Source organism: Urocitellus parryii, chromosome 9 (genome assembly GCF_045843805.1).
Source record: "Urocitellus parryii isolate mUroPar1 chromosome 9, mUroPar1.hap1, whole genome shotgun sequence".
Taxonomy (NCBI): domain Eukaryota; kingdom Metazoa; phylum Chordata; class Mammalia; order Rodentia; family Sciuridae; genus Urocitellus; species Urocitellus parryii.
Window position 1 is genome coordinate 30,517,196 of NC_135539.1, and position 12,507 is coordinate 30,529,702.

The 12,507-nt window shown below is 37.3% G+C and overlaps 2 protein-coding genes across 2 annotated transcripts in view; one reads left to right on the top strand and one right to left on the bottom strand.

Annotated features, from left to right (window-relative positions):
- Nucleotides 1–9,433, top strand: part of LOC144256961 (cytochrome P450 3A9-like) — a 31,853-nt gene extending 22,420 nt beyond the window's left edge. The window contains exons 8-13 of the mRNA XM_077802897.1: nucleotides 2,105–2,232; nucleotides 3,370–3,436; nucleotides 6,196–6,356; nucleotides 6,582–6,808; nucleotides 8,853–9,015; nucleotides 9,344–9,433. Coding sequence (XP_077659023.1) covers nucleotides 2,105–2,232; nucleotides 3,370–3,436; nucleotides 6,196–6,356; nucleotides 6,582–6,808; nucleotides 8,853–9,015; nucleotides 9,344–9,433 — 836 coding nt within the window. The remainder of the gene's footprint in view (nucleotides 1–2,104; nucleotides 2,233–3,369; nucleotides 3,437–6,195; nucleotides 6,357–6,581; nucleotides 6,809–8,852; nucleotides 9,016–9,343) is intronic.
- Nucleotides 9,434–10,213: 780 nt separating this feature from the next.
- On the bottom strand, nucleotides 10,214–11,152 carry LOC144256868 (olfactory receptor 2AE1-like). The gene has a single exon (XM_077802582.1). It carries the CDS (start codon nucleotides 11,150–11,152, stop codon nucleotides 10,214–10,216), a length of 939 nt encoding a protein of 312 aa, XP_077658708.1.
- Nucleotides 11,153–12,507: the final 1,355 nt, after the last annotated feature.

The following is a 12,507-nucleotide window of genomic DNA, read 5'->3' on the forward strand; positions in this document are numbered from 1 at the left end:
TTGTGAATAATTTTCTATTACTAATGCAATCATGTTACATTTTACAAGTTTATTCAGGTTGTATATTTACTTCTCAATCAATTTCTGAAGTTTGTGTCTTTTAGGATTTTCTGCACAAATATATGTGAATAATCAGATTGTTAGAATTCTTTCATAATCCCTCTCCAATGTTAGTAATAAATTCTCCTTTCATTTCTCTTGCTATTCATTTCTGTTTAATATTTATTTTATTTTTAATTAACATGTATGAGTTATGCAAATAAATGGGGTTCCGTGTGATGTCTCAACATATATACACAGCATACACAAATGAAATAGAGCCTCTCTTTATCCACCTTCTGCCATAGCCCTTTCCAACCTTTAATAATCACTATTATACATTCAGGTCAAATAATTTTACCTTCCACATATGAGAAAGAACATGTGGTACTTGTACTGATGTGTCTAGTTCATAAGCTGAATGTCCTCTAATTCCATCCACTTTTAGCTACAAAATACAGGATTTCATTCTTCTTTATGGATGAATGTTCCATTGGGCATATATGTATGATATATGTATGTGTGGGTATATATATTTTTTATTTTAATATATATTATAAATACATAAATTTTATATTATAATATATAATAAATATATATATATATCACTTTCTTTATCCATGCATTGATGGATACCTAGATTTAATGCACATCTCAGGTATTCAGAATAATATAGAAATAAATCTGGATGTACAGATGTTCCAATCATTTAGATAAAAAATAGATTAATATAAAATATGTTTTTTATATCTATAGAGTATTACATTTATAAATGATATATATTTCCATAATATAACAAATTTTATAAAACGTAATGACCAAACACCCAAGTAATCCAGTTTAAAAATAGGAAAATGCTCCAAATAGTTATTTCTCAAAAAAAAAAATACAAATGACTTAAAAATACATGAAAAAACTATTCAATATCACTTGGTGTCAGGGAAATGCAAATCAATACTACAATAAGACATCATCTCACCCTGGTTAGAATGACCATTATCAAAAAAGAAAGAATGAATGAAAAAATAACAAATGCTGGTTAGATGTGGAGAAAAAGTTCTCTTACATATTGTAGGTAGAAATGTACACCACTCTGGAAAAGAGTGTGAAGGACCCCCAAATAAATAAAAGTAGATATACCTTCTGATCCAGATGCCCACTTCTAGTACATATTGAGAGGAAATATCATCATATGAAACTGTTATCCCTTTGTATTTCTTGGTCAATCTGGCTAATGGTTTGGCGATTTTTATGATATTTTCAAAGGGGTAAGGTGACTTATAGACACCTTTTGTTTTTGTCAATTTTATTTCTTTTCTATTTCATTTGTTTCAACTTGGGTTTTTATGATTTTCTTTCTTATGCTTGCCTTTTGTTTAATTTCCTCTTTTCACCATTTTATGATTTAACTTAGACTATTGACTTGAGAACTCTCTTTTATAAAACCTATACATCTGTAGCTGTATGTTTATGAGCGCTGCTTTTGCTACTTATCCTAAGTGTGATATAACATGTCTTCACCTTAATTCACCTAAAAACAACTTCTAGTTGCCTTTGGATACCATCTTTCATGCTTGACAGTTGTATCTGGAAGTTTTATGGTTAATTTGCTTTTTTGTCTGAGTTTCCTGATTTTCCATCTGTTATGGATTTCTGGTTTCATTTCTTGACAGCTGAGGAACATAGGCCAAATTGTACCTATCCTGCCTACTTTTCCTTGAATGCATAATTAATTATAGCACAGACTATGAACTGGTTTACCCAGAGACCCTATTCCAATACACAAAAGGGTAAGGGGCCAGGGAATTTAATCCTCTTCCTTTGCTCAGTCCAGTGGCATTGATGGGGCCACTGATCTCCTGCTATGGTGACTGAAACCCCATGTATGAAGTGCCCTTGCTCAGCCATGAACCAGACACCAGGTACTGGCCACAGAGGGAATGGCTTCTGGTTGAGAAAACTGATGATTTTTCTCTTCTGTATTTTTTAGAAAATAATCAATGCTCCTGGGATGTTACCTTTTCATCAAGGTTTCTCTTTATTTTTTCTTTCACTTTCTTTCTAGTGATATTTCCATTCCTTAGACCAGTGTTTCAAGCATTAAATGTCTACAGGTTTTCAAAAAGTGCTCTGGATTTTTTTAAAAATGCTGTAATGAGGATGAAACAAAAACGCCTAGAAAATAAAGAAAAGGTAAAACCTGGTGGTGGTGACATGACAATGTTCGCTTTCTGATCATTTATTTGCTGTGTACATCTGACTTGTGCATATACAAATGTACATGTAATTTTGTAAGTGGTGCTGGGGATTGAATCCAAGGTCTCATATATGCTAGGCAAATACTGAATCACTGAGCTTCATTCCCCAGAACCTCTCTGTACATTTTTTAAAGTTGATGGAATACATTACGATTTGCACTGGAGAATTTTTACATTTTGGTTAGAATGAAGATCAAATTTAAAAAAGGCAAACTGATAATGAGTAAGATTGACAATGTTTGATACAATAATAGACATGATGTTATGTCTTGAAAGAAATATCATTCAAATAAAAACCTTATCATTTCCCTCCCATTCAGTCAACTGTCAAAATAAAAATCCTATTTCAAAATGATTTTACTGTTAAAAAGTATTCCCCAAATCTTAGACTGGTGAACAATCATTACAATTCCAAGCCCTTTACATCTTAGTTGGCACATTCTTCAAAGGAAGGTCCTATTGGGCACCTGGTGAAGTATGTGTATGTTAAATCTGAGTCTTTTCCTGTCCACAATCAGGCCGTGCTCTTCAGTGACCATCAAGGTGATATGCTAACCCAGCTTTGCCTTCTGCTTTGCCTGGAGGTCAGCACAAGAATGTCTCCAGGTCAGGGAGGCAGGACAGCCATCCCCAAGTGTGACTGAAGATTGAATCATGTACCTAATGGGTGGAGAATTTGATGATATACAAACAAAAGCTAGTAATCATCTTTGAAACTACCAAGTGTATTCAGTGTGGCCATTGAATAAGAATTAAGGCAAAATAAAAGAATTTAAGTCCAGGACCACTTTCTGGGCAAGCAGGTGTGACAGGAGAAGGAGACAAACCCAGCATTAGGGAGAGAAAAGACCAACAGATATTGGACACCATAGCTGGATTTCTCTCAGGAAAATATCCTGTTTTCCATGGTTTATACATGCATGTTTTGTTCACTTGTGGGTTGTGCAACCCTACCCAGACTTCTCGACTTAAAGGAGCCATATTCTAAGAAGGGAGGTGAAATGCTACATTCCAGATTTACTTCTGACTTTATGACTGATTTTGTCATTTCCATTTCCATTTCTGCTTCCAGCACCGCATTGATTTTCTCCAGTTAATGATTGATTCCCAGAATTCCCAAGACAAGGAGCCCTACCAAGGTAACCAAGAATGTTTCATGGTCCATTGACAGGGAAATTCAAATAAGCAAATTATCCTGAAAATATACACGTTTTCTAGAGAAAATAGATTTCCACCAAATTGCAGGAAGGTACACATTTGGATATTGCAAATGGTGCCCACATGTACTGTCTAGAATCATACAGGTGTAACAAGGCTCAAAAATTGAAGGGAAACTAGGAGATAGCATTTCAGTCATGAAGTTAGTCTGTTATCTTTTTACCATTGACATCAGAACAAATGCTGATTCGCAGCCTCATTCAGATGCACTGAATCAGAACCTCTACCTGGATATTTGCATTTGTACATCCAATCAGGAGGTTCACTGTCCCAGTAGTGGTGAGGGTCAATGGTAGTACTGGGTGAAAATGTGTTCACTAGCTTCATCTGATATTAAGATTAACTTTTCCCATGTAATTCATAAGAATGTTGTGGGGGAAACCTCCTATACTGTGTAAACATCCTATTCCTCAGCATATTTTCACCAACTAGTTTTATCATACATGGAGGATTTTTGATAGAAAGCATTTGAATTATGATGTTTACAAACTGCTGTCTTTATCATTCTATCATCTACCGTACATTTATGAGTTGGTATTAGATTGTAAGAGAGTTCCATTCTTATTTATGTCAGTATGATGTTATATACTATGTATTTATTCTCTTGCTATCATTTTTTATTTTGATGGTCAAATTCTCTTGGACTTAAGTCTTTTAACAACTTCTCCCTTCTCCTTCTGTTCCTCCTCCCTCTCCTCTTCCTCATCTTATATTTTGATTGTTAAAATTGAATATATTTTATAGCAGTTTTAGTTTCATAACAAAACTGAGAAGAAGGCATAGAGATTGCCCATATCCATTTTTTTCTCTAAATTCATATGTTTCCCCCATTACAAACGTCCCTCACCAAAATGATATATTTGCCATAATCAATGAACCATCACAGATAAGTCACCTTACCCCTAAGTTCATAGGTGAACATAAGGGTTCTTGAGTTTGTACATTCTATCAGTTTTGATACCTATATAATGATATATATCCACATTGTAGAAACATACACAGTATTGCATGTTTTCTCAGATTGTTTTGGGAGAACATTCTTGCTTTCTGGTGCAAGAAACTCTAGGTTCCTTGTCTATTTCCTCTGATCAGGCCTGGAATCACCCATTTTTTCTAGAAGCCCTGGCTCCTTTAAGTGAGAGACGGTATTAGAAACCAAAATCTGCAAGTGTAATGTGACCATTACTACTGTAGTTTCTTCTAGAACTTTTCTCTGAACAGAGATATGAAAATAAAATATATTAGTGCAGACTGAGCAATATAAATATTTCTATGTGAGTCCATATACATAGTTGAAACAGTAATACTCTCCCTGATTCCACTACAACTTTCCGTGGTGAATGAAGTACTAAATATACGTATTGTTCATACAATAAGCACTGGACACGTGGCCACGGAGCTTTTGGCATGTAGGTAATGTTACTGAAGAAGTGTACTTTCTATTGTTATTTAGATTTAATTCATTAAAATTTAAATTTAGATAGACGCATATGGTTAATGGCTACCAGATTGTACTGAACAGTTGTAACTTAAGTTTATAATCCCATTTCATTTCAGTATCATTGGGTTTATGCCAGTAGTGGGGAAAACTCGATTTGATTTTTCCCACAATAGCATCATAGAAAGCTTCTGTAAGCTAGAATTCCATGTAGATGTTTCTCACACTCATTTTGCATTATTTTTTGTTATGAATTACATGGTTGGAATGTATACCATGTTTCTTTCAGGTATTCGAGTATCAACAAATCCTAATCATTTCTCCAATCAATGAGATGAATACTTGAATGTGACTTTTCAGGAGAAAAGTCAAGAGAAACAACACTTTCTATCACAAAGGCTGTTTGATGATTATGAAGTTCAGCAAATAGAGGGGATGTGTACTAGGAAAGATGACATTCAGCCCAAGATTGATAAGCAATGTTAATTCCACTCACTGAACCCCATCTTCCTATGGCTTCTGCCTAATGCCCTGTATCAACACATTCTTTCATGTGTGATTTTAATACCACTCATTAGACTCTGGTTAATCACTACTCTTCTGGGGTTATTTTCTCTGTATACTTTCTACACACCCTGAGATCATCCATTTTGAAGACTGGTGCCCCAGGTCTTCTATTACCTGATGATTCTTAGGCTAGTTTGTGAACAGAGTTGACCACATCTCATGAAAGTTCAGATTTCAATTTGGTAGCTCTAGAGCGAAGCTTGAAACTCTGTGTTTCTAATAAGCTCCTTGAAGCTGTTGATGCTGCTGGTCCATGGACCACAGTTTGTGTAGAAAAATTTCTCTGTGGCTTAGTATAGTGTGTCAATCATGGCCTTTATTTTCCCTGCAAAGATGCCAGTATTGCAAATGCTTTCAAGGTTCTTCAACCTACATTTTAGATATAGTAAGTTTATTTTTTTCCCAGGGGAAGAGTGCTACCCACTATTTATAGCTAAACAACTTTCATGTTATGCAAGGCACATTTGAAAAATACTGTTTGTTTGACATCCATACTGTCCCTTGAAATCACCCAGTTGTGTTCATGGTGAGGGGGTGGCAGAATGAGGAACATTATGAATTGCTCTTCCAGTTTTTCCTCATGGGATTTTGGATCATCATTCTGATTTATCTTCATGTAAACTGTAAAGTATGCATGAACCTGCTTAGACTAAATTGTCTTTCCTCTCCTTTTAGGTCTATCTGATCTGGAGATTGCAGCCCAGTCTATTATCTTTATCTTGGCTGGCTATGAAACCACTAGCAGCACTCTTTCATTTATTATGTATCTACTGGCCACCCACCCTGATGTCCAGAAGAAGCTTCATCAGGAGATTGATGAGACTTTGCCCAATAAGGTGAGTGAATGGCACCTGGAGGGGAGAGGAGAGGTAAAATCTCTGGGCATCTCAGTGTGCCATTGGGCAGTTCTAAAATTATGATGGTTATTAAATGCTTTGTAAATGCTATGGTATTTTACCAATATGAGTTATTTGAGGAGCTCTGAAAACATCAGTGTACTGTGTCAACAGAGTTTTAAGTCATTTCCAAATCTTAATTTACAAAAATTTCTTTCTTGCCAGGCACCTGTTACATACGATGTACTATTTGAGATGAAGTATCTGGACATGGTGGTGAAGGAAACTCTCAGATTATATCCAATTATTGAGAGAATTGAGAGAGTCTGTAAAAAAGATGTTGAACTCAATGGGGTGCTCATTCCCAAAGGAACAAACGTGGCTATACCAATATATTGTCTTCATCAAAACTCCACGTACTGGCCAGAACCTGAAAAGTTCTACCCTGAAAGGTACAGGGCTCCTGAGAAAGGAAATCCACCCTTAAGAGGCTGTTTCACACATATTCTGAGGTCTTTTAGTGCAGATGGCATACATGTGATTTTAAAATTTTCTTGTTTTAAGAAAATTTTAAGAAGTCTTTTACAAAGTGGTAATTGTTTTAGAAAACAAACATTAGAAAAAATAAATGACTATAGCCATTTAAGGCCCTAGAATATCAAGATAAGACCTATCTATTATTAATGTGATAAATGTCAGTATGGACATTTTTATATAAATGTGTAGTTTTTAAGGACTGAAATGCTATCACATTTCATTTGATGTTGAACTGTTTTTTATTTTATTTAACAGTAATCTGTGAACCTTTCTGCCACTTGAGCACTCTCTTATTTTAGGTGCTTATCTTTTTTAATCGTTTTAGGGTTTCTGTCCTGTTCACTTTAGCTCCTTGAATTTTCTACCAGCTTTAGGAAGCACTTCTATCTTCCACTTGATTAAACATTGCTTCCTGGTTCCTCCAGCACAATTGTTAAATACAAGTTAAGTCCTGAGAACCCCCCACACCCACACACCCAGATGGTTTAAGTAGCCTCACTGAGGATGGAGAGATCTCAGATCCTCTGAGTCTTGTCTCTGGAGTGTTCTGGGCCAGCTTTTCATACTATCCACAGTTGATGACTCTTTCAAAGCCAAGTAACCTGCCCCCAAGACACCTGAGATATTCATCCTTAAATAAGTCTTGTCCTTGGTCTTCTGAAAATTTGGATCCAACCTCACAGTTTGCACTCTGGAAAGAGTTACTGTTTTCCTGTTGTTGTGCTGAAGACCAAAATAGAGAAAGTTTTCAGGGTAGTGTCTGGGGGGTCAGGTGGCATGGGAACAAGACTTCTCTTGGCCCCTAACTTTACACTTCTTGATTAGAGTGACCTTGTCTTGTTGGTAATGAGTTCCTCAATGCCAGTTTCCTCCAATTTCAGCACTTCCAACTTTTGAACTTCACAGATACAAAATCAGAGATCACACGTCTCTTTGATTCACTGAGGCATGATAAGATACTAAGTGCTTAAGGTGCATCAGGGAGTAGACCAGGATGAGGAAAATTACAAAGATGTATGGTATGGAGGACTCTTGACATACACACAAGCATAATCTACAGACAGTAGTTTGGAAAACGCTTTCAATGCTTCTGCATCTGCTCATCATCTGCCCAAACAACTATCAACCAACCTCATCAGACCCTCCACACACCACACACCCTCCAATAGATTCCATGTTACTTTGAATCACAATCACCTATAAATTTGCCAAAATGTTCTCAAATATATAAGAATACATTTAAAAACCATCACAATGTCATTATCACTTTCTCCAAATCAACACTTTCTCCTTAAAGTAATCAAATAACTAGGGCTCAATTTGAATAAAACCTGGGTTTAACATTCCAGGAATTATTTGTAACCTGATGAGACAGACTCAGAAGACAATGATAATATTCTATGGGGAGAGAGGCAGAGACAGAAGGAGAAGGAGAAAAAAGATGAATGAGAAGGAGGTAGAGGAAGAGAGGAATTGGGGAAAAGAAGGGAGAGAGGAAGGAAGGGAGACAAGAAGATCCAGAAAAAAAGGAGTATAGAGAACAGAGGTAATTATAGTGGGCGCATTTTCTCCTCCTTCATCAATAAAAATATGAAATGCAGGAGTGGGAGTTAAGGCAGGAACACACTTTTCTTCATTTATATGCTCATTTTCTAATTTTTTTCAGAGTGTATATGGATCACAATCCTGAATATAATTTCAGTACTTAAAGACATATTTTCTTTTAAATAGCATTCATCACATCTTAACAAGACAGAGAGCTCCTCTAGTGTAAGGAGAATGAAAAAGTTCTGTAGGTTTCAATTCTTATAAGCATAGTCACAGCAGGATTTCAGTGATCATTCCACAAAAGAATCCTGTGTTTTGCTGCTTGTGAATGTTTGGGAGACAACCCCAATTATGTAGGTTTCATAGATTTATGTCTCAATAACTTGTTTTCATCTACTATTGTGGAATCAGGTTCAGTAAGAAGAACAAGGACAGCATCAATCCTTACGTATACATGCCCTTTGGAAATGGACCCAGAAACTGCATTGGCATGAGGTTTGCTCTCATGAGCATGAAACTTGCTCTCATCAGATTACTGCAGAACTTCTCCTTCCATCCTTGCAAGGAAACACAGGTCAGGACACTTTATGAAAAAGTAAGGTCTTGTGGGTAGTTACATTTAGTTGAGGAACCTATTTAAAGAAAAGTATCTGCTCATCCAAAGACTCTCTTTTGAGACACTTGTGCGATGTTAGGCTTCTTCAGTTTTGGAGCTCTATATCTGTGGCTTTATAAAAACAAGAGATTAAAGATCAGGTAGGTAAGGAATCCAAGACACAAGAGGCTGAAAGTAGTTTTTACATGTTTGTATAGCTTTATTGTCTGAAATGTACCTTTTCCAATTCTTTCTGTTGTTCGGGTTTCATTTACTACATCTAAATATACTTGCTTAATGTTTGCAGATTCCTCTGAAATTAAGGAAGACACCATTTCTTCAACCAGAAAAACCCATTGTTCTAAAGGTTGTGTCAAGAGATGAGCCTGGAAAGTAGAGTCTAAATCTCCCTGAAAATCTCTGCTCTGTTCTTCAAAGAAGATGTACATCAGAACAAAAGACATATTGATTTTCTCTGTGAATAAAAATTGATATTGAAGTTGGATTTATGGGTGGATGATGCTCTTGAGTTACTAAGGAGGCTGGACCTTTGCTGGGCTTGTTCAGTGTCTGTGCACAGTATTATGTGTTGTGTGATGGAAAGGAGGTGACCATCTGTGTGCCAGATATGAAGACTCAGCCTCTCTGGTTTTTTGGGGATTCTATCCACCCACCTCTGCACCCTCACCTCTTCATATCTGCCCTTATAAATTCTTAAACACTGATTCAGTAACTCAAAAGATCTGACTACAAATATTTTATCATCAACTTTTTCTTTCAAAACACGCTTTATTTCACAGGTTTCTAACATTAATCAACAAATTCTAATTTTATACTCCCTAAATAGTCTTTGCTGTCATGATTTACATATGTATTATCAATAAAAATAATGATAGAAAAGGTCTTTATATATTTATCTTAATATTTTTAGAGTATCACTGAATTTCATATGTCTACTTTAAATGGGATTTGTAAAGGTTTTTCCATAATGCTCTGAAGGATTATAGACACATACACAATGCTACTTGAATTCCTGCATCTCAGTTAAAATAGTGAAGGTATACGTAAACCACTTTATTCTTGGGATAGTCAAAGTACATCATGGATCTGGATTCTTGAAAATTCTTAGAGGTTTACCCATAATAACACTCTATACTTGGGCCAACTACAGGTGTAGTCATTGGGTGATAATACCTCTCCTCAACACTCTCCTCAGAGCCTTAGCTACATCCTTATTCCAGAGAGTATAAATCAGAGGATTCAGTGTGGGAGTAATGATGCTATAGAACACAGAACCAACTTTGTCTTGCAGTGGAGTGTGCTGGGACCTGGGCCTCATGTATGAGAAGATGCAGGCACCAAACCAGAGAGAGACCACAATGAAGTGGGAGCTACAAGTGGCAAAAGCATTTCTTTTACTCCCAGCTGAACGCATCTCTATGACACTGTGCAGGATGAAGACATAGGATGTAGAAACCAGGATGATGGGGAGGAGGAGAAGCACGATGCTACAGATATACACTGTGGTCTCATAGACGGTGACATCACCATATACCAACTTCACAACAGCTGGATACTCACAGTAGAAGTGGTACATTTTCCGAGATCCACAGAAGGGAAAGTGCATCAAGATGACTGTGTGAATTAGGGAGTTCAGAGATGCCCCCAACCATGAGGTGAGGGCCATCATCAGTGCCACCTTCCTGCTCATGAGCACAGTGTAATGCAGAGGATGACAGATGGCAACATACCTGTCACAGGACATGAGAGCTAGCAGAAGACACTCAGCACCACCCAGAGACAAATAGAGGAAGTGCTGGGTGGCACAGCCCAGGAAGGAGATGGACTTGCTGCCAGACAGGTAGTTGGTAGCCATCTTGGAGATGGTTGTGCAGATGTGCATCAGGTCCATGAGGGAGAGCTGGCTGAGCAGGAAGTACATGGGGGTGTGAAGCCCACGATCCACACAGATGAGGAGAATGGTGAGGGTGTTGCCACTCAGTGCAACAAGGTAGACCACCATGGTCAGGCAGAAAAGGAAAAGGTGGGTCGGGGAGTCATTGAAGAGCCCTTCAAGGATGAAGTCTGCCAGAGACGTCTGATTCCTCAGCCACATGGTCCCTTCAAAGTCCCTGGGGAAACAGGGAGTGGAGACAAAGTGTGATGCCAGAAATATGGGATCCTGTGTACAGGGTTATAAGCTCTCTTGATCCCAGAAAACATTAGTGAAGAGTTTTTTCTATATTTGTAATTATCCTGCAGCTGAAATTATTGAAATTCATTTTTTTTCAAAACAAGACAAACCTAAAATTTGTCATCACGATCATGGTCATTTGAAATTCCAAGACTCTATTAAGGGCCAGAATTTATGACTATTCTTACTAAATATAGGCCTATGTGTGTGTAATCATGTGTATGATTTGTGTTAGTGTGTGTCTGTGTTTGTATGGTTGTTGGATTATGTTTCCTATTTTACCAGGCAGGTTCTAACAAGAGCAGCTGAACCACTAAGATGTTTCTAGTTATGCATGTAATTGTTATTGGTTGTGTTCCAGAACTTTGGCCTTATTTCTTTGTGGAAGCTGGTTAAGGAGTTGGTATACTGCTGTCATGTTTAAGTCTGATGTGGAAACTTAAAGTCTACAGGACAAACAGTAGAAAGGGAAGACAGTACAAAGCAGGGCAGACAAGAGACAGACGAAATCCCAAAGCATGAGCTGTGACCTCACAAGAGAAAACAAAAAGAGTCAGTCTGTTTGCCTATAGAATTAGGCACTAAGGTTCTTCTTTTTGTATTGGCTCTTTTGAATTCTACAAAATATTAGGGTTTCTTTTGACATAATTAAAAAGCATAAAATAGGCCTCAATTCAGTCCCCATACTTCCCCTTTCCCTCTCCTCCCTTCCTCTGATCCCTTCCCTCTGCTCTTCTGATCTGCTATTTATTTATGTTTTTTTATTAGTTACTTGGTTATACATAAAGATGAGATCCATATGGTATGTTCATACAGACACATTGGAAATTTAGGTCAGATTTCTAATGAAGCTGAATGCACACCCCTAGCCCAGAATTCCAAGAGCCTAAAGGAGAATCCTGGGGAAGATAGAGCAACTGCAGGCCCAGCCACTGCTCCCTACCAGTGAGGTGTGAGCCAGCAGACCAGCAAAAATGTATTAGTACTACAGGATGGCTGCTTCCCTTCTGCCCTCTAATCTCCCAGGAAGCTCCTCTTGAGACCCACCTTAAACAGAAACGATGGATTAGAGGGAATTTGGTGAGATGTAGTTCATCCTAGAAAACGTCACACATCGCAAAGTCACTGCAGTCCATCTTCTGCCATTTTGATACACATGCACACCTCCATCAGTCAGGTTAACCTCCAAATACAAAAATGATACCTGTGTAACTAAATAGAATACATCCAGCATGAAGGCAAACACGATAACCCTTTCTCCAGAAGAAAATCCAAAG